Genomic DNA, 21,328 nt, shown 5'->3' with positions numbered 1-21,328 from the left:
ATTCGCCGCAATTACCACTTAGATAAGAATCCTCCATCAATGGGAAGACAAATTCCATTTACATAAGATGAGCTGTCAGACGCAAGCCAAAGAGACCCTTGTGCAACCTCGTGAGCTTGACCGAATCTGTTCAAACTGCTCACTTTGGGCGCAAATTCATCGTGAGTAGTACCCATAATTTCCAACGCCTTGGCCGACATTTCACTCTGGTTTAGTTAGCATTACTTCAAAGAGTGTCTTTAGTGGGGAATGTTCAGGGTATAACATACAAAAATTGCCCCTGGAGCAACAGCGTTCACTCGGATACCACTTGGGCCGCCTTCTGTTGCCGCATGCTTAGTCAAGCCAATAAGAGCATGTTTTGCGGAAGTATAAGCAGGCATGTTTGGTTGAGGCATGAAAGCATTGATAGAAGCGATATTCACAATAGACCCCTTTGATTTCTGCTTCTGAAACTGCTGCATTTGGTACTTGCAACAGAGAGCAGTACCAGTCAAGTTAACATCCAAAAGCTGACGCCAATAGGATTCATCAAAATCGATCAGTGATGTCTTATCTGGTGACATCGCCGCGTTGTTGATGGCCACATCTAGTTTGCCAAACTTTTTGACCGTCTGCCCAATGAGGTTTTGGACATCACTGGACTTTGAGATGTCTGTTGCCACGAAAAGGATATCTCCAAGGGAGGAAAGCTCTTTAGCAACTTCAAGGCCTTGGTCTTCTTTCACATCTGCAATGACCACTTTGGCGCCCGCTCGAAGAAATACCGAGGCGGTTTCCTTGCCCATGCCCTGGGCACCGCCAGTGACAATAGCAACTTTATCCTCTAAGAGACGGAAGATGGGTGACTGAGACCCGTCCATGTCAATTTCTATCGAGAGAACGAGATAATTTGGACACACTGTAAGGGTGAAAATAAAAGATCGCTGTTTGATTCAGGTCCTGCAGGGTGACGAGTACTTATGACAAATGGTATCTTGGATGAGGGTTGGACATTTTCAATTCTGAGATCCACAACACTAATGCCGACTACGACGACGTTTCTTCCTGAAGGAGTTTTAGACACGGCAAAGCTACGAGTGAGAGCCATAAGAACTACGGAGTACGTATTTCTGAAACCTTCGCATTTCCAGACCAAGGCTATTAACCCCCGCTTCTTTGCAGTATCCAATCAATGAAACTAGGGAGGTCGTTGTGGATCGGGAAAGGATGGACCATTATAGTCTGCAGCTATGTTCCAGCCTTGCAGCGGCTGTCAAGCCGTGTCCTACAGTGATTGGCCCTTGTAGCATTTTAGAAGGGACTAAATGACCTCCAGGATTCAGATTAAATACAGATCATCCCCCGCGACCCGATGGTTATTTTTTTCCGGAAGATGGGCACCGTGAACCACCTGGGTAAGTGAGAAAATTCCGTATACTAGAAAGACATCTTCAATTATTTTGTTTCTACAAGGACCGAAATCCTCTGCATTATTTTGGCTGAACGATGAAATATCTATCACCTTGAGACATCGGCGCGCCCTCAAGATAACCATTTTGCAGGCATGCCCACACGACAAATTCTAGCGTAGAGATGTGGAGTCGTGGCTTGACTGATCGTCGTCCTTGACAAGAGTTTGCTCTTTAGTCAATTTCGGATTCCGAATGCACAGCGCGAACGCAATCAACGGTATGGTTAGGCAAATTCCCGTTATGCAGAGCAAACGCTGGGTCTTTTGGTATGCCACAACCACGGCATCCCGATCGGGAGTACCAACTGGATTCGCGTCTGCAAATGGGAATGGTGCTCCATAAACTTGGGCTGCAAGAGTCTCGTTCCCAAGTTGTCGAATCAACTCCGCGGGCAATACCTGATTCCAGATCGCACCGGAAATTGTATTACCAATTGCACTCCCGATATTATACGAAGCAAGATAGATACCAGTCACAACAGCAAGGTCTAGTAATGCATTAGTTATCAATGACGATTCACATGCGATAGTTAGCGGTTGGGATGGAATAACTCACGCTCATGCTTGGAAGCAACTTGAATGCTTGCCTGAGCTGGGTAGGAGAATAGACCACCGGCTATGGTACAAATCAGTCAAGTCCCCACGTGTTGGATAGTATCTAACCTACCGAGACCTAAAAGCACCTGTGCTCCGATGACTCCTGAGTGACTGGAGCCACTGGAGCCACCGCGGAAATAGATGAGGATGCCAAATGCAACCATGAACAACACAGTTCCAGATACAATGAAAGGCTTCAGCTGACGAAGCTTCATGACGAGGAAACCGAGAACCACACCAGTGATGACAGATGTGAAGCTGTAAAGAGATGTAATTCTAGTGGCACTAAGTACCGATTCATCAAAGCTGACGTAAAGAACGGTGTAGAGAAAATCTCCCTGGAGATACCACGCTGAATATTTAATTAGATGTGCGCTTGCTTGTTTCAAGTTCGATGGATAGTGACTCACCGGTATTCAACATGACTGCAATACCAAGAGGGCCCCAAATAGCGCGGTTTTTCAAATTCTGATAAAGGATTAGCTTCGATGCAATTTTTGACATTGAGTTTCGCGGCGCTCACTCTGAATGGCAGCATGGGATGCGGGCATGTTTTCTCCCAGTAGACCCAGATTGGAACAAGCAGAACTCCGATGACGAGTGGTGCGATTACTTTTGCCGTCTTCCATTGCGCAGTGACTCCTCCTGCAAGAGTGAAAGGAACGAGAATGCAGGCAAGCATGGCAATCACGAGAACGAGGCCAATGACGTCGAGGTGCCAGAATAGCTCTAGAGCCAGCTTCTGACCACCAAGGAGCTCGAGAGAACTTTTATACGATTCCAATTTCCCGGATCGTTTCGCGCGGCGGTGGACGATGAAAAGCACGGCGATCAAAGGAAGCGAACAGACTGGGTAAATAATCGCGAACATCCCGATTCCCCATTTCCACGATGTCACTTTAAGAACTTCAGAGGTCAAATTTCCGCTGATCCAGGTATTGATCTATCGATTGGACTCGAGTTAATATCTCATAGTTAGAGGGTTCAGAATGTGGTTATGCTCACGATAAAAGGAAGGGCTGGAATGAATGAAAATAAGAGACGAGAGCGGCTAGATGTCACATCGGCAATCAAGACTTCGAGAAGCAACATGATGCATGTGTATCCAATCTGCGAAGAAGAATTAAGATTTGCTAATTTGTCATTCCCCTGGTGGTTCATTTCTAGGTACCTGATAGATGACCGCGCCCGCAGAAAAAGCCTCCACATTCGTAGCAAATGTTTCGACAATCGTACCGACGGTATAAAAGACAATCGAGACTAGGATAAGTTCAACTCTGCCGAAGACATCGGCAATCTTGGCGGCAGTAGGCTGAGTTGATTCGAAAAATCAGCCGAAAGGTCTTGCAAGAAGTGTTGAGAACATTACCTGAGCGGCTGCGGCAATGACGGCGCGAAGAACGTTGATCGTTGCGAGTAAACTATGTTGACCATAGCTTGCAGTCGCATAAGGCTATACCAAGACGGTTCCTGCTGTTAACTTCTGGACTATCGAGGATGATGAAGTGGATTTGGGGGACCCACCTGGTAGGTGTACCGAACAGTGCCATCTAGACCATAGACATATGCAACCAGAAAGATACTGCAGAATAGAAAAACCCGATCGATCAAGCGAAACTCCGATGCGATGATTTCGATACGGCGAACACCGGGGCTCCCTTCTCCCAGCAGCTGAACCTCTCGAGTTGGTTCTGTGTAAGATTTGATCCCCTTCTCCGGACTTTCTCCGAAGTGGACATCATCACTGCCCCTATTATCAGTCATAGTGGGAAGCTGGAACTCAGGTAGAAGAAATGCCTTTGAAAAAACCACAAAACCTTGACCCGGGTGCTATCGCGTATTTAGGGATCTGAGAAAGAAGAAAAAAATTGCAAGCCAAGACCAAGGCCGCGGGCGCCGAGGAAAAAAAGTGAAGAGCGATCGCACCACCTGGGCACTGAGTCGGGTCCACAAATCTATCTTATCAGATCAGAGTGTGGCGTCTGTAGTTATATTCCAGTCCTTGGTTAGCTCGTGTTCAGGCCTATTGCCGAGGATGCCCGGACTCCTTCTTGAGATTGTGGCCATTGAAACAATTTGCCAGTTCCCCACCTCGTGTTCGACCGGGGTGAAACCCCCGAGTGGTCACGGCCCATGGTACCTAATTCGTCAGGTCGTACGAGACGCTGAAAAATCTTCGAGATAGCCGGTCTCATGGTTGCACATTGTCAAGGGCAGAGTGAGGACGGAGTACAAAGTAGTTTTCCGAATAGAACTAGCAGGACCATGCCAGTTAGGGGTCGAAAAGAAAGTTGAATATACTGTACAGGCGCGCCAGCAAATTATTGACCATCCGAGACGTTTGTTGAAAGGCCCAGACCTCGAGAATCGGCAGCTACTGTCTTGCCGCAGCTGAATAAACCTCGAATCGCTGACAGATCCATCAGCCACCAAGAAACATAAGGCATCGCGTTCAAGCTGATAATAAGCATAAATTTCCCACAACCTCAAACTTCAAAAGGTCATCATTGCTGGCGTGGTTTGAGTGCTGATTTCGGCATTAAGCGCCACCTGGCATGCAGGGACTCGGATGCGCCAAGGTTCGGTGATTCCGATCTTTTTTGTCCAGGTGATGCCCCCCCGATGGAGTCCCCACGGGCACCCGCGACTCGGGCCCTGAGTAGCCTTGGAAACCTGGCAGCCACTTGGGCACACACTGTGAATTTTCTTGACCAAATTAACTCAAGGGACTAGGGGTTAATAGTATTAGCTAGCTAGCTTACCTTGGAACTTGAATATTTTAATTAGTAGTATATTACCACTAGTACTCATGGACTGCTAGGGCACAGCTTGAAGTGCTCAGTAGAGTCAGTCACAATCCCAGACACGCCAGACCTAGAAACTCCATCACGGCTCCCAGGAACGCCGTACTACTATGAGATACTGGAGACGTCTCCAGAATCTCACAATGAAGAAATCCCAGAAACCTTAGAGGAGGGATGCTGCGGGGGGGGGTTATCAAGAGCTTTCGCTTCAATTTGTGGAATGTCTATACAACTCGATACTGAATCCAAGTTTCTCTGGCTCTCCCAAAGAAAGCGTATGAAGACGCGCCTGTCCAAGTTTTGGCAGGATCCCTTTTTGAGAGAAAAATCCTCTGCTGAGCCTTGTTGACCGATGCCATGGCTATAGCTATCCGGTATTTCGCTATTAGCTTCTTTTGGCTCGTTGCCTCTTTTGTGCGACACTCTGTATATGCAGCCAATTCCTTAAGCGTGGCATATCTGTTGTGCCAACATTTGATGATGATATCGTCAATTATCGGATCACTATCTAACTTCGGAGATTCCATGTTCTGCGGTAAGTCCACAACCTTGCGTCCATGCTCTTTGCGAGCCTCGGTAAGAGGTCTATCTCCATAAAATTCAAAGTCATAGTCTATGAGGTAGAACAGGGAGCCCAAGGTGAACTGTTCGGTTCGAGAACCTAGAAAACCGGAACTCCCACGCCGTCCTTGATCCTGCTCGTCGCTGTTGAGTAGTCTTCCATACGGGGCCATGCAAGCTTCAAAATCCGACAGTTTAGTCGGCTCCGATCAAGTGAAATGTTTTCGGGTCGTAGGTCGCTATGTGCAAGATTGAGCCATTCTAGAAAAGCAACGGCTTGGGTGATATCGTTCGTTCATTCATTGCGTGAGAGTAGAGGCTCCAGTTTCTCTACCTTGGTAACTTTGCTGGTCGCGAGTATGGTTATTTTGTATTCTCGAACAGAGGGTTACATCTAACAAGGCGGTTAGCAGACGCACTTGTTAAACACTAAGAACTTGAAGGGTCGCACCTCGCATATACTTAAGGGAGACACCATTATCCGCGTAGAAGAAACACTGCATTATGGAAGGGCAGGGCGAATGCTGGGAAAATATTTCGTAGAGTTTGAGTTCTCTCTGAAATTGTTCTCTCAAAACCGTCAGATTTCGGGACTTTGACCACGATATGAGGATGGACCTCATAGACAAAGGAGATGCCCCCTTTCCAGATCCACTGCACATCGGGGAACTGCTGCCGAATATCCATAACGGTGATTATATGTAACAGTTTGGAAGAGGGTCTGCAGAGAAACTTTTGGCTGAGCGTATAGGGGAGGTGAGCAGAGAGAAGAAAGGGGGGCGTCAAACGTAGGTTGTTTAAACTAGTTAGCCAACTCAACTGATTATTATTGGTGTCCTACTTTGAAGACACGAATATCAATTACCTAGACTGGAATATGCGTAGGTTTGGTGACGGCAGCTATTTGTTTAGTATTTCCAAGTGAGGTATGTGGCAAGCTATTGTATGAAAATGTTTATGATGCATTCTCGCCCCCAAAACAGCTCGAAAGTCATGATAGATGCGTGCTACTGACCGCCTTTTCTCATGCGGGGATCGCGTGTTTCATTTTGTGTTTCTTAGCATGTCATGTCTCCTGCTGCCATCGCTACTTAACTAGTCCCTGGCTGAACAAAAAATTGGGCCTGGCGGGTGAAAGCTTCAATCTTGCCCATAAAATATACCCACTGACTGACGTAGATGAGAAAGCTGATCAAATTTGCCATTATTTATGCGGGAAAAGGTGCCTCTGACGAATGCCGACCGAAGTCGATCTCCGGTAACCTTTTGGCCATGCCACTAACCTAACCAACTAATACTTTGAGCAGTATACCATCGCCATCGATCTTTACCCCCGAATCCAAATTCTCTCTCGCTAATGTGAGATATCTCTTCACCTTACCAATTCCTTGTTCTCTTGGTCAAATGCATGCCGAATGCAGGGGCAATGCCTTCCGAGCGAACCATACAACAAGCACTGCAGTGCGGCGATCGCGTACACGCGCTCGATTTCTGAAATATCGAAGAAGCTGTTAGAACTGTGATTCTGTGTTTGCAAGTCTTCGTCAACCAGTCAGGCGAATCTGACTCCAGAATTCGTGTGCAACAACACCTAGGCAGTGAATACTGTGAGGGATCAGTGCATCGGCTCGAGGGCGATATTGGTTGCTCTCAAGCTCCGGAGCAGGGCTCCTTCTAATATGTCACCGGATGTACCAGATAGGAAGGCTGCTCTGTTCTTATGGAAGTATAGGGTTTTTTTTTACTGAAATGGCAGGGGTGCTATTTTTCATCTGTCACGCGCTATGATTCCCGGTGCAATAAATCAAAATTCAATCTACTTACTGTACCCTTGCTCCTTTGGTGTCTACCAGAATAGAACCTTGAAATAGAATGCTAAAAAACTGTATGTTTTGTTAGTTGTAGAACGAGACTAAATATACTCAGCCCTCCGCCGGGAAAACTCACGGGATCCTAAATAGTTCCGTAAGGTTGGAAAGGGCCAAAGTTCCGACATCCACCAACATCAACTTCACCTGGTCATATCTCCACCTCACCCAGTGTTCGGGCCCTGGAAATAATGGCTTGACATCCTTCATTGTTCAGTCGGTTCTGCTGGCGGGGCTATGTCTACTTCAGCCACTAATTTGCCCCTACACACTACGCGTAGCGACGCGATGATCGCAAAACCCCCGCCTTCGAAAAGACAACGGAGGGAACCGGATAAAAATGCAATCACGAAACTGACCGGTGATGAGTGGCTTATCATCTTCGATAACGTAAGGCATTCTTCTGACTGATTTTCATCTCCATCTGTCACAAGCAGGTTACTGATTTCTGGATCTAGCTGCGCGAAGAAGACCCGTGGTTTCTATCCCGTCTCTGCTTAGTCTCAAGGGCATTCCGAACTCTTGCGACACCGCTGCTTTATCGCTCAGTCACTCTTCCACGCCGGCTGGATGATTTGACGAGAAAACCGGACGGCCTTCTCCGTCGGCTATTGGCTGATTCGCACTCGCAGCTCAGGGCGTACGTGCAAGAGTTGACAGCACCGCCTGCCGCTAGCTATTCAACGGGACAGTGCGATGATTTCGAGGATCGTGACTATCTAGCCCAGGTGGTGGAGAAGTTGCCTAATCTTCGTCTTGTTCGGTATGTTTTGTTCCGACACTTCCAAGGTTGCAAGTCTCGGCAAGGCTAACATCAAGCATAGAGTGATGCACCCTCTCCCCTTCACCGACCGTTATATCAGAAGTTTTGAGAACCATCCAAACAAGCCGAAGTTGCATATACTGGCCTTCCAAGGGTGGGAGAAGGCACCATCTCGCCCTTTGAACTTTGTGTCAACTATCAAAGCCAGTCTCCTCAGAGAAAGACAACGGTTGCCAACAGATGGTGATGCCCTTCCAAGCATGATGTTGAATTTCCAGAAGCTTTTCTTCTCTTGTCCGAATTTAAAGTCTTGTTCTTTAACCATGTTCGGACCATTCGAAAACTCCGACGCTCTCGCAACGTTTGAGATGACCGGGGAAGAAATATTCCCTCGGCTCGAAAGCTTGTCACTAAATGGCTATTTTATTCGTCCAAACGAATGGCCTCACTGGCGCGACCGGTTCTCTTGGTCTTCGCTTTCTTCTCTGGAAGTTGGACCGCAGCCAGACCTTGCGGACAGATTGTTGCACAGGCTCAAAGGGCACACTACCTCTTTGAAAAAGTTCAAGATAACAGTATGGTCCGGAGAGGATGAAGCCGCTGCACAGGAAAATCTTGAAGCCTTTCTCTATTCATTTGACACCCTCGAAACGCTTGAAATAACAAATTATGTTTGTCCCGTCGAGGCGATTGCCAATCACAGAAACCTCGTCCGCCTCGCCGTACATCTTGCAGAAGAATGGGACTCCGAAGAAGTTATCCCTTCGTGGAACGCTTCTGATATCTACTACTTGGATGACAACTGCCCAAGCCTTGAGGTGCTTGAAATTGACTTTGAACGCCAGGCCGGCGCATGGGTGCGCTCCACTATTTCACTGGTTTGAAATAAAAGCTAACGACCATGATAGGATTCCGAGCTATTAATATCTATCGCGAAGGGCTTCGATTGTCTCCGTGAACTATGTCTGCATGTTCGCGTTGGCAGCGTTAGAGGCGAAGAGCCACCATTGACCCCGGTGCTCAATTATCAATCTGCCCAAGAGATAGGATCGACTTTCTTCAAAAGCCGCAAGCACTCCTTCGATGACTATCGCTCGCGAATGCCTAACCAGAAACACGACGAATTTGAGAGGTTACTTTTGAAAACGGGGGTTGACTGGCATCTCTACAACCGCTTCGACAGAGACCAAAAGGTGGAAGAACTAAACAAAAACACATTCGAACTGCGAAAGCCAACATGTAATGCTGGAAATTTGACTCTGATTCACCCAGAAAGAGAAAGAATCCAGGCGCAAAATCGACAGGGGTATCCGGGCGCAACAGCTGAAAAAACAAGGAACGTCATATGTGCGGGAGAGATTGGAGCGCTTCATGAGAGCTATTTAGGAAGAATCAATAGCCCCACACAAGCCGAGTGAACTTGATGATGGGCGCTTCTTTTGATGAGTATCGTGACCGCTCGCAATTTCGTACATCTCAGCTGTGATTGGCCCCCAAGGGATCTTCATCGTCGCCCCCGGCTTATGTCTCCATTCAACTTCCAATGGACGGAGCTTACGAATAAATGTCAGCCTTGAAGTCAGTTCAGAGTTTCTCTGACAAAATTATCCCCACACTACGTCATAAATCTCACGACGGCGCAGCGAGGCATCTCTGTACAGCCAGTATAGGCGAGATCGGCGAGCATGCCGAAGTTAGCCCCCACGGGCCGTGAAGTTCCCGGTGGCAAGCTCTAGCTTCATTTCAATTAAACAAAGAGATTGGAAGCAATATTCGGGAAAAATTGGCCGTAGTGCAAGTAGCTAAAGGTGTGTGTTGTTGAGCAACGTTCTCGTCCCCGCGCGAATAATCTGCCATTTGATAATTCCAAGTCTATATATCGTGTTTGCTAAGATTTGTGAGACTAAATGGACGGTGGGCCAATATTTGAAGACACATGCGCAATTGCTTGTCTTCTACAGTTGGTCTAGGCTTTTGGCAGTAACTATATGCTCCGCAGAGCGCGCCGAATAACCCCAATTGGATGTATGATCAACCATACGCCCTGAAGAAACCCCTCTACAATCTCACCTATATTGCGCTGGATAGACGATGCCAAGATGTAGAGTAAATAGCCCCCAGTAAGATCTAAGGAGACCCCAAATAATGAATGGAGAATTCAACATGCAGCCATGTGTTCGTAGAGTAAATATCTCGTCCTTTCTATGGGATTAATTTGAAAATACATAGGACTAGTATATTGCTCGATGAAATTTTGAGATGATGCATACTATGGAATGTATGACTGTCGAGTTTACTTTAATTCCATCGAAGTTCTAACGAATTGGTATGATCGACATCCATGGATTTGGATAATTATAGACTTTCGTTCAGATCCTTGCAATGTTGTATCAACTGGGGCAATGAAGATCCATCCTCTTCAAGTTCCGGTCCCTGGGTCTTGAGCAAGTTGAAGGAATCTGACATCATGATTGATTGTACTTCAAGTTTGGATTCGGTCTCAAAGCGTGGAAGAATGCCTTCCAGTTTCAGAAATGCCACACCTTCCATCTTCGCAAACTTGAAGGTATATAAACCAACAATATTCCCCCAAAACTTGAGTCATTATAGCTTCACTGGAGCCCTGGATTTGAAACATAACTGACTCAACCCACTCTCACATTTCCATTGCTTCAATTCCTCTTGAACTGTGAGCCATACATACAAATATCCATCATCATGTACATGTACAGCGCAATTTCCACTCTCCTTCTGGCTGCCTCCAGCATCCACTCCGCAAAAGCAGACTCCTGCTACGCCGTTGGACATCTCAACACCAATTCCGAAGGCTGGGGTCTGGGTGGAACCACTTACGCCGGTGGACAAGGGCTGGATCTGTACAATTCGAAGGACGAGCTGATCGGATCCTACGACCTGTGCGATACCTGCAGCGGTGTCTGCTCTGATCTCCTCCATGTGCCGACCAGCAATCTGTCGGAAGTCTTCTCTTGGGGTGCCACGTGCGGTGACGGAGGCTTTGAGTAAGAAATTTCCACCAAAATTTGAAATATAATGTTAGATACTAATAGAAACCTCTTCCAGTGAATGCCACGGTGCATATGGTACACAGACCCACATTGATGGGGACGAACCCGAGAGTGGTACCGATTTCTACGGCCTGGGAATTGATGCAACTTCTGAGTGCCGCGTCAATTTTGACTGCTAGAAGCATGTCTTTTTTTTACGACATTCGACGGGGATTTCAAAGATCCGATCGCATCTAGAGTTTGCAATGGCTTGGAAGGCGGCATGCCCTGTTCTCCACACCCTACGCCTGTATAAACTAAATTTCAAATGGAGCAAAGGGCTATATAGGTTACTGGATTGAACAATTCGAAAACCTATAAACGATCTTATAACTTCATCTTAATTGGGTTTCCGTACAATAAGTCTGTATCATCCGTCGTAAATATCAACCGAGGGTACCTTTATAGACGCCCAGGTAGATTAGAGTTAGACGTAAGTCACCCTGAGATATTCCAAGAAGAGATACAGCAAGACATTGATCCACAGTACGATCAGATAAATCTTGATTTTCGCAAAAAGCGCTTTTCTCGGGTGGCCGTATTCCCGATTGCAACGGTCGGACTCACCGGGCTTACCTGGCCCCCAGTTTTCATACGGGGGTCTCGGGACACTGTCCAATCAACCTTTGAACTCAAATTGATATTCATCTGATAACCCTTTTTGGAAGGCCGTACTTGCGGGTGCGTTCGAAGCGGGCAAGGGGCGCTCGGACATGCAAAGTTTGAGGGAAGGTTTGGAGAGGGGGAAATGTAAAAGCATGGGGAAATCAAAGCAAGCATTGGGGTTGTTCGAGCAGATATCTTGAGGATGGACCCTGTGTCAAATGTTCCCACTTAGATCTCGCTGCTGGATCCGAGATCGGAGTGCCCGTCACCCAAAAAGGAATATCTGGATGTGCTGATTGGCAGTGAGAAATGGCCCCCAAAGATGAGGTCCGGATCATGTGTTGGTGTCTAGTAAAATTATCTGATCTCGTTGTTTCTAGGCAAGGATCGGTCGCATCTCAAGCAATGAGGTGGGTTTAAATAAGTGGGCCAGGGGCGTCGGAGGCGTCCCTAAGCCGAGCCAAGCGCATCTTAGGGGTAAATCCTCTCCAGTTTCGGGGTGGCCGAGAGAAGGCATAGAAAAACTTATTGAACCCTCATTTCCTCTCTTTCCAAGTTGACCCCTCCGATGGTTTACGTTGTTAACATCGACTACACTGAAACCTGACTGCCAGTGGGGATTTGTGTGCACTGTCCGGTCCCCTGATTGTCCCGAAGCTATAAACCAGGGCGCCATCATGAGTAACCGAGGCATCCTCCGAAGCCGAAATGCGAACAATCGCTGGCCATGGTCTACCAAGACTCGCAAAGACCAGACGGAGGAGCACATGCAAAGCCCAGGCGATACTGAAGCCCCAGTACTTTCGGCGCGCGATGAAAAAGAAGTCAACGAACGTCCAGACGAGATCAACTTAGATGCGAAACCTGGCTTGCAAAAGGCCGAAGCAGTTGCTCTTATTTGGAGTAAGAAAACCGTTATTTGTCTCCTTGCTTGGTAAGAATTTATATGCCTGTTCACTTACTACTACCATGAAACTACTACGCCATGCCTTTGATCCAATCCTAACTTGTCATTTCACAGGGTTTGGGTCTGTTATATGATATTGGCATTGCACCAGATCATCTTGAGCAACATTACAGTATTTGTCTATTCTTCTCTTGAATCTGCACCACAAATCACAAATGCCTACATCATGGCCAACATTATCGGTGCGGTTCTCAAACTGCCTCTGGCCAAAACCCTCAACCTTTGGGGTCGTGCCGAGGGGATGATGATATCACTGGTCATTTATCTGGTCGGTATGGTTGTTTTGGCAGCTTCCAATGATCCCACAACATATGCAGCTGGTTACACGATCTATTTCATCGGATATGACTGTATCTATTTGCTGCTGCAGATCTTTGTGGCTGACACTACCGGACTCCGAAACCGAGCGTGGGCGTTTGCCTTCTCGACAACACCATTCATATGCACATCATTCGCTGGCCCATTGGCGGCAAAATCGTTTGAGGAAACTGGATGGCGTTGGTCATTTGGCGTCTTCGCGATCGTGGCACCGTTCGTGTTCGTTCCATTGATCCTTGTATTCAAGTACTACGAGCGCAAGGCGGAAAAGCTGGGGCTTTATCACCCGCAACCCAGTGGTCGCACTTGGTCTCAAAGTGTTATTCACTATTTCCACGAATTTGACGGTGAGTCAAGCCTCCTTTTCTCTTTAACCTGAAGCCTCATGCTCCATTCGTTGTACATCTTACTGACCCGAGTGATAACTAGTGATTGGTGCTTTCATTTTGATGGCTGCTTTTGTCCTCTTTCTCCTGCCCTTCAGTCTCATCACGAACGGAAGATCTAGCTATAATACACCTACCTTTATCGCCATGGTGGTCATTGGATTTTGCTTGTTTTTCGTCTTCGCCGCTTGGGAAAAATGGGGTACTCGATCCGAGTTTATTCCTTGGGCGCTACTCACCAACCGCTCGGTTTTAGGCGCTTGTTTGCTCTCTGCTCTTCTTTTCTTCAGCTTCGACCTCTGGGACACATATTTCCTGAACTTCCTCTACGTCGTGTATAATTTGGATGTCACGATGGCCGGGTACGTTTTCAATATCTACACTGTTGGATCTTGCTTTTGGTCCGTTCCAGTCGGAGTCTTCATCTACTACACAAAGAGATTCAAATATCTTGCCCTGTGTTTTGGTTTGCCACTCATGATGCTCGGATCTGGCTTGATGATTTACTTCCGTGGCAGCGACCAAGGAGTTGGATACATTGTGATGTGTCAAATATTCTACGCCTTTGCCGGAGGCACCATGGTTATTTGTGAAGACATGGCTGTCATGTCAGGGGGGGATCGCGAAGGTATTCCAATGACTTTGTCCTTGATCATGCTATTTTCTAGCCTCGGTGGAGCAATCGGTGGAGCCGTTGCGTCTGGCATTTATAACAACACATTCGTGGACACTCTTACCAAGGCTCTGCCCGACGATAAGAAATCACAGGCAGCGACGCTGAGTTTGAGCTACATTAGCCAGATAGCATACCCAGTGGGAGACCCAGTTCGTGAAGCCTGCGCTTATGCTTGGGGCTACACCCAAAGACAAAATGCCATTGCGTCCACGGCGATCTTGGTTCTTGGTGTACCTTGCATCATGATGTGGAAGAACGTTAATTTGGACAAAAAGCAGAACAAGGGCAATGTCCTCTAAGCTTTGCGTCGAGCTATATCAGTTGTGTGGGTATAGCCTTCCAAGGTTGGGGCCGACAACTGAATTGATGTGGACTCCAGGGCTGTCAAGGGTTAACAGCTGATATAATGTAAATTTCCAATCAGCTTAATATATCAAAGGAGCTTGGAAGATTCCCAAGGTTGTCAATTGTGAATTTCCCAAAATATCCATAGATACTTATTACGCATCAAGCGCTCACCCGCATCGTAAACTTTGAAATGTGCGCCTTTCAGAACAAGCTAAGGTGGATTAGGATCTTGCATCTTGCATTCGAAACGTGATTTCGGATCGAAATAACGTGGCACTGGCATGGAAACATCCGCGAAGGTCGCTAGCGCAGATGAGCGGATCAAATCGTAGAATAAGGATCGATCTGGTAGCCAGGAGCTCGTTTCAGGCCCGACAGGTCCAAAATAAGCTAAATTTGTGGCCAATTAGAGATACATATGATTACCCAATCACTTCAATATGCGTTGACACAAGAGCTTTCTACCAGTTGAAGACCCACACGCACAGACTAGAAAACCATCCAGGGCGCTCCTTTCGTCATCAATCGACAGTGATGTCTTCTTACTCGTGCTTTTTTAATCCCAAACACATGCTGGATCAATAAAGATACGATTTACTACACGCCACCGTGCCATATAGGCGATCATGCTACAGCACATGACGCATAAACTAGAATAAAACCTTCAAATTCCAGTATCGACTAGGCTAGCCTGTTCTCATACCAAAATTTAAATGTATGTTTCAAGGAGCTAATAACTCGCGTTATGGATATAGTATTTGTGCTATCATCTCGGCCAGGCTGGCAATGTCAGCTTCCCCTATAGGATTGTAAAGGCGCCATCAGCAGCTTCTCATGAGGTAGTGAGACCTTCAGTCTGGCACTCACTATAATTCAGCTAGAGGACCATCAGTACTAATAGCACGACAAAGACTATCTAGGTAGTAGTTTCATGGGGGTTTCAACATTTGAACTAAAACCTTGGAACAAACCCTGGAAATCCTGCGACCTGCTCGCCCCCCAGAGTGATACGCCGGCCGACCCACACAAAATAAATCATTCCCAAGAGATCCACAAAAGCACTGTTCAACTTGAACTCTCGGGTTATTCAATCAAGTATATAAAGAGCGTCATTTCAGAAAAAATTGACGAGTCAGCTCAGCTGAAGTCTTAGTTCTAATAAATAAGCTCCTGGGCGCTGCACCACAAGCTCTTTCCCCTGCATCGCGGCAGGGGCGGATGATTGATTTGTGAGATTGTACAATTCTTCAAGGAAAATGCATCAGTACCACAAATCGAATGGACTCGCTTAGTTAATTTTACTATGGAATAACCTTGGAAGCTCCCATCTCATCTCATCGCGGCCCGAGATGTCAACATCAAGCCTGGGAAGTTAAATTGATTGAAAGCGAATCTATCGGTTCGCCGATCACCTCACGCGAGCCATTTCCGCCAGAATGGTCGGCTCCATGCGGCCAGACACGAGGCCTAGACAAGTGATGGGGGCAATTTGGCCCCACGAACAGCACAATGAATGGTTCGCAATGGCTAAATTCATCCTTTCACTGGTTGCGCCTTCTAGAATCACGTCATCTACCCTAAGCAGTGGTGATGATGCACGGACTTGGCTGATGTCGAAGAACATCAGCTCGCATTCTTTGAAATGAGCCCCAATTCCAGGGCCGAGGCTCTGATTTTTGTCTGGAGTCAATTTTCTGGTATCTCGATCTAATTGAACTGAGCTTTCCCACCGTCATTCCTGCTACGAGCCTTCGCGGGGGCGCGTGTGACCATCGTGATGCCGACGATTTCCAAAGAGCAGCTGGACATGATCGGTGTCGCGGGGCGAGTCACTTCAGTTCTCTCAATATTAGGCTCTGCTACCATAGTCGCTGCGTTTATGTGCTCACGGCACCTTCGAAGTCCAATTCATCGAATAATATTCTTCAATGCATTTTATAACCTTTTCGACTCTGTGGCGACGATGATTTCTGTCAATGGACCATATGCAGGCGACTACTCATCCTTGTGTCAATTCCAAGGATTTGCACTTCAAATGTATGTTTTTCACCATCAGGCTTGAAATTTGGTTGGAAGTTACCTCCTGGAAAGAAAAGAACGAATAAGCTGACGATGATATACTAGGTTTCCGATCGCCGATGTACTTTGGACATTCGCCATGGCCCTAGACACGTACCTTGTGGTCTTTCATCGTTTCGATACTCATTCACTACACAAACTCGAGAAATACTATCTTTCAATAATCACAATCGTCACATTCATTCCGGCTTTGGTATTTCTATTTATTCGGACACCAGCCAAGGGCCCTATATATGGCAGTGAAAAGGTAAACTTCACATTTTCCCATTCCGAACCCCACAGAATTTCAATGCGACACACAAAAAACTAACCTATGAGTAGATATGGTGCTCCATATCCCCGAAATGGGTGATGCTTCGAATCGTGCTATATTACGCGCCCGTGTGGTATGTACAACGCAGAGCTAGCCCAGAGTCCAACTAATATCACAACGACCAAAAGCTGATTAATTTTCTGCTCCCAGGCTCGTCATCGCCATCGTCTTGGTCTTATATTTTCTCATCGGCGTCGAGATCGCACGTTTACGGGACGAATTCAAATTAACCGAAGACTCCGATCACATCCAACTCACTTCAAACGTTTCCTCTCACCACACACCTTTCGAAAACCCAAATGGCTCAGTCATTACGACAGTCGAAGCAACCAAGCCAAAATCATCTCATGGCTACGACTCCGGCGTCACCAGTGAAACGTCCGTTGAGCGATCTATTACACTTCGCCCGGATTCATCGAGGCCATTCCCACCGAACTACCAGCTTCCAACACAACGACGCATGTCCTTCAGACAATACATCCTAATGCCTTCCCTATTCTTTTTGGCATTGCTCACAACGTGGGTTACGCCGACGATCAATCGTGTTTCGGCATTTATACATCCGGGATCGGAATCTTATTCGCTTTTGTTGGCTGTCAGTGCATTGGGATCTCTTCGCGGGTTCTGGAATGGCGTCATTTTCGTTACCATGGGAATGAAAGGCTGGAAACAGAGAGCGGTTGAGCGAAGGACTCGTTATAAAGTAAGTCAGCGTATACTTTCCCAGCCATGTTCGTATCCTTCAAGAAATGCTGACTCCCCAACCAGTCAAGGCACGGCATCACATAAATTAGAATTTCAGCCAATAATTCAACTAATAGAAAATATGGAATAATGAACCTTGGGATTTAATCTTTAGTTAATCAAAAACTTGGAACTGCAGATTGAACCAGAACTTTTGGGTTGAAATCGAACATAAATTCATATAGTTCAAGTTGCAGTGGGCAGTTGCCGGACATAAAAATCGGGTTTCTCTCCGGTAAAACATCGCGCATATTCGGACACGGATAAAGCGAGGGGAAATCCGCCATCATCTCCTCCGTAATAGAAGTATATTTAAATGGCCTTCTATCTGGATGCTATACTTGGATCCACCAGCGAAATATCGAGCATAACCATACAAAATGGCCACCAAACCAACCGTCCTCCACATCGGAGACGCCATCAAGTATAACCACGATTTCTACAACAATGAATTCACCTCCCGATTCAAGGTAATCCAAGCAACAGAAACAACCCGAGAAGAATTCATCCAAGCCCTGAAATCTCAAAAGTAAACCACACACCCGCATATCTACTTCCAAGTCTCCCCTAGCTAACCTCTTCCCCCTCCCAGATACGGCCCCTTCTCAGCCCTATTCCGCCCACACTTTCAAACAGGCGACTTCATGGGCCAATGGGACTCAGAACTAATCCAGCTCTTACCACCCAGCATGCGAATCTTCGCCTCAGCAGGAGCAGGCTTCAACTGGGCTGACGTAGACCTCCTCGCCGCAAAAAAAGATCTGGTACGCCAACGGGGCCGGCGCCTCCGACAACGCCGTCTCCGACACAGCCTTGTACATGATCCTCAGCGTCTTCCGCAACTTCACGCGCTCGCAACTCGCAGCCCGAACCGCCGACCCGGCAAAATTCACAGCGACGCATCGGCTTATTGCGACGATTTCGCAGAACCCGCGCGGTCACGTCCTTGCCGTGATTGGGTTTGGGAATATCAGCAGAAAATTGGCGTTTAAGGCGCGGGTGGCGTTGGGGATGAAGATCCATTATTATGATGTTGTTCGCGCTGACACGAGGACGGAGGAGGAGTTGGGTGCGACGTTTCATGAGTCTTTGGATGAACTTTTGGGTATTGCGGATTGTGTTACGATTCATACGCCGTTGAATCGGTATACGCAGGATTTGATTGATGAGAGGGCGTTGGCGTTGATGAAGCCCGGTAGTCGGATCGTTAATACTGCACGTGGACAGATTGTGAATGAGGATGCGCTGGTGAAGGCGTTGGAGAGTGGTCATCTTTCGGCGGCGGCTTTGGATGTGCATTACCATGAGCCGCAGGTTTCGCAGAAGTTGGCGAGTATGGAGAATGTTACGCTGACTACGCATGTTGGTGGTGGTGCTTTGGATACGAGGATCAACTTCGAGTTAAACGCCATGAAGAATATCCTTGCGGTTGTGGGGGCGAACGGGGAATTTGTCGGACAGCCGCTCACTCCTGTGAATACCAAGGCCTTTGAGGAGGCGATGCGAGAATAAATGATCATGATAGTAGTGGTACTCATTTTGGAATCATTGATTGGGATAAATTTTGATTTCCATGCATTTTTTATAGAAGTGGGTTGCTCTTTATTAATTGCCCTCCTTCGGGGGAGGAGCAGTTTCCTCTTCTGCGCCTTCAACAGCAGCAAGAGCATCTTTCTGATCGTTAACCTTCTTGCCACCAGACGCAGCCTTTGGCTTTTCCGAATTGTCAGTGGGGGCTGTAGCGAGTTTGGCCGCCGCAATACCACCGGCAGTGGTATAAAGGAAGTGTTCTTGGGGGAAGTGGTCAATGTGGTTGAAGAAAGAACCGAATCTGTAACGGGAATAAGTATTAGACCAGAAACACCATGTGAACCCAATAGAACTTACTGTGTGGTATCCTCCTCCTCGCGGAAGATGCGGTCATAGATTTCCCGCTGTTTGAACTCGTTCATGGCTGTCGCATACTTTTCAAAGTCGATGGGGTCACGGTCGAGGGTCTTGGCTTTGCTATTGTAGTTATCAAAGATGGGGCGCTCGAGCAACAAGCCAAGGCCAGGCGCTTTGGGAATGGCGATACGATCAGGGCCGTAGGTATCCTTGATACGGTCTGGAGTACAACCGGAACGAACAACAAGGGCACACATAGCAACCATCTTGCGAATCTGGTGCATCATGAAACTCTGGCCGTGGACCTTCAAGCTCAACCACTCGGTGCCATTGATGACGATCGGCTCCGGGTTCACCTTGAATGACTTAATGTGACGCTTAGCGGAGGGGTCCTTGTGTGTTTTTTGGACGGTGTAGTTGTGGAAGTTTTGAGTGCCTTCATACTGTGTCAGGCACTCTTGTAGGCGAGTTACGCGGGATGAGGGGACGCGATAAGCTTTCTTAGCCTGGATGTAGGCGGCCTTGATCGCCTTGACGGTGTCGGTAACCATTTGTTGTTGGGGGGTCATCTTGAAAGGTTTCTTCTCAGCAGGCTCGGATGGCTGTTTTGGCGATTCATCCTTTGCTTCGGGCGTAGCCTCAGTCTCGCCCTCGCCCTCACCCTCAGCATCCTGTGCAGCTGCTTGCTCCGCGTCATACCAGAAGAGAGACTTTTGCACAATCGCGCGGACATCCTCGGGGACGTTGTCGAGAATAGGCTTGATGTATGTCTTATCCACCTCTTCCCACCAGCCTGCCACCTCCTCTTGTCGCGACTTGAAGTCATCCATCAGGCCGTGCTTCTCGGCCAATTCCACGGTTTTTTGGCCCAAGTAGGTGCTGGGGTGGGGCGGCAGAAGACAGTAGCTGGGCATCAAATACTCGTAAACTCGGGAGTCAACAAGCTGGTAGCAATTGAACCCGCTGGTAGTTGGCTCAACACCCCAAACCCGGATTTGGGGACCGAGCTTCTCGTTGATTTTCTCGACAATATCCGGGTCCTCGATGATCATCTTCAATGAGACCACATTTCCAGCGGCGTGCACGCCCTTATCGGTTCGAGCGCAACGGACGAAAGATGACTTCTTGGGGTCTTCGGCGTTGGCTTTGGAGATGGCACCGGCGGCAACAAGAGCGGCAAACAAGTCACCCTCGATGGTTTTTTGGTTTTCGTTCCTAAAAGAGAAGTGTCAGAATTCCAAACCCAGAAATGCTAATCCGGCGCATTAAACATACAATTGCATGCCAAAGTAGCCCGTGCCCGAGTATCCCATCAAAATAGCGACCTTCTTCTTTGGCCGACGTTCTTCATTCGCGATCTCCTCCTTCGAAAATTGGGTGGCGTAGATCGGAGCGATGACTTCCTCGCCATTTTCAATCTTGCGACGCTTGTTCTCGGCCTGTCGCTCGGAACGATCTCTTTTATTTATGGCTTGACGACTTCCTTGGTTAGCCAATTGCCATTCAACAAACAGCGCATGAAACAACTGTTATAGATTCAATTCGATCCAATTGACATACCCGAACTCCTTCCTTCCCATATCGCGGTTCTTACGCCTTCCACCAGCTCGTTCTCCTCCGCTTTGGTTTTCGGCCATGATATGCGACTAAAGATTTCGTCTAGCTCGGGGCGGTTGTGTTGGGAGCTGAGGGATCGAGTTGTCACTCGAGAAAGTGACGAAGGGGAAGAGTGTAGACGTGGGAGAGTTGTGAGAGTTGTGAAGGTCGCTTGATTGCGACAGAAACGGAAGGCACGCATTAACTCGATTGGCAGAAATCAAAAAAGTTCCCATCGCTCCTTCCGCCGGCGAATTCCCGTATGGCGGTCACGCTAGTCCATATACAGCCTAGTCT

The 21,328-nt window shown here is 47.5% G+C and overlaps 9 protein-coding genes across 9 annotated transcripts; 5 read left to right on the top strand and 4 right to left on the bottom strand.

The window, feature by feature from the left end:
- Positions 1-11: 11 nt before the first annotated feature.
- N7533_007720 (SDR family NAD(P)-dependent oxidoreductase) lies at positions 12-863 on the bottom strand (the record flags this gene model as incomplete). Its single annotated transcript, XM_057104370.1, has 2 exons — positions 12-206; positions 270-863. The coding sequence occupies 2 exons, from the start codon at positions 861-863 to the stop codon at positions 12-14; spliced, it is 789 nt and encodes a 262-aa protein (XP_056959327.1).
- A 701-nt stretch (positions 864-1,564) lies between these two features.
- sit1 (putative siderochrome-iron transporter Sit1) lies at positions 1,565-3,814 on the bottom strand (the record flags this gene model as incomplete). The annotated part of the gene is made up of 9 exons (XM_057104369.1): positions 1,565-1,941; positions 2,010-2,069; positions 2,121-2,402; positions 2,461-2,518; positions 2,574-2,993; positions 3,056-3,160; positions 3,222-3,362; positions 3,420-3,503; positions 3,575-3,814. 9 exons carry the CDS (start codon positions 3,812-3,814, stop codon positions 1,565-1,567), a joined length of 1,767 nt encoding a protein of 588 aa, XP_056959326.1.
- Positions 3,815-7,030: 3,216 nt separating this feature from the next.
- N7533_007718 (uncharacterized protein) lies at positions 7,031-7,493 on the bottom strand (the record flags this gene model as incomplete). The annotated part of the gene is made up of 2 exons (XM_057104368.1): positions 7,031-7,127; positions 7,363-7,493. 2 exons carry the CDS (start codon positions 7,491-7,493, stop codon positions 7,031-7,033), a joined length of 228 nt encoding a protein of 75 aa, XP_056959325.1.
- Positions 7,494-7,571: 78 nt separating this feature from the next.
- Positions 7,572-9,464, top strand: N7533_007717 (uncharacterized protein; the record flags this gene model as incomplete). The annotated part of the gene is made up of 4 exons (XM_057104367.1): positions 7,572-7,673; positions 7,742-8,046; positions 8,108-8,903; positions 8,955-9,464. 4 exons carry the CDS (start codon positions 7,572-7,574, stop codon positions 9,462-9,464), a joined length of 1,713 nt encoding a protein of 570 aa, XP_056959324.1.
- Positions 9,465-10,764: 1,300 nt separating this feature from the next.
- N7533_007716 (uncharacterized protein) lies at positions 10,765-11,070 on the top strand (the record flags this gene model as incomplete). Its single annotated transcript, XM_057104366.1, has 1 exon — positions 10,765-11,070. The coding sequence occupies one exon, from the start codon at positions 10,765-10,767 to the stop codon at positions 11,068-11,070; it is 306 nt and encodes a 101-aa protein (XP_056959323.1).
- A 1,324-nt stretch (positions 11,071-12,394) lies between these two features.
- Positions 12,395-14,363, top strand: N7533_007715 (siderochrome iron transporter 2; the record flags this gene model as incomplete). Its single annotated transcript, XM_057104365.1, has 3 exons — positions 12,395-12,651; positions 12,739-13,349; positions 13,432-14,363. The coding sequence occupies 3 exons, from the start codon at positions 12,395-12,397 to the stop codon at positions 14,361-14,363; spliced, it is 1,800 nt and encodes a 599-aa protein (XP_056959322.1).
- A 1,826-nt stretch (positions 14,364-16,189) lies between these two features.
- On the top strand, positions 16,190-17,507 carry gprI (putative cAMP receptor (Car4); the record flags this gene model as incomplete). Its single annotated transcript, XM_057104364.1, has 4 exons — positions 16,190-16,449; positions 16,537-16,738; positions 16,813-16,877; positions 16,955-17,507. Coding segments are annotated over 4 exons (1,080 nt in total), but the record flags the coding sequence as incomplete, so codon positions are not given.
- A 421-nt stretch (positions 17,508-17,928) lies between these two features.
- On the top strand, positions 17,929-19,060 carry N7533_007713 (D-mandelate dehydrogenase-like dehydrogenase; the record flags this gene model as incomplete). The annotated part of the gene is made up of 3 exons (XM_057104363.1): positions 17,929-18,077; positions 18,141-18,282; positions 18,308-19,060. The coding sequence occupies 3 exons, from the start codon at positions 17,929-17,931 to the stop codon at positions 19,058-19,060; spliced, it is 1,044 nt and encodes a 347-aa protein (XP_056959320.1).
- Positions 19,061-19,153: 93 nt separating this feature from the next.
- Positions 19,154-21,072, bottom strand: N7533_007712 (pseudouridine synthase PUS2; the record flags this gene model as incomplete). The annotated part of the gene is made up of 4 exons (XM_057104362.1): positions 19,154-19,379; positions 19,436-20,650; positions 20,711-20,914; positions 20,996-21,072. The coding sequence occupies 4 exons, from the start codon at positions 21,070-21,072 to the stop codon at positions 19,154-19,156; spliced, it is 1,722 nt and encodes a 573-aa protein (XP_056959319.1).
- Positions 21,073-21,328: the final 256 nt, after the last annotated feature.

The sequence above is a fragment of the Penicillium manginii genome (genome assembly GCF_028828005.1).
Source record: "Penicillium manginii strain IBT 31320 chromosome Unknown utg000005l:1.0-5665137.0:1.0-5668048.0, whole genome shotgun sequence".
In the NCBI taxonomy this organism is placed as follows: Eukaryota; Fungi; Ascomycota; class Eurotiomycetes; order Eurotiales; family Aspergillaceae; genus Penicillium; species Penicillium manginii.
Note: the sequence above shows the minus strand (reverse complement) of the source record. Positions and strands in the feature narration are given on the sequence as shown.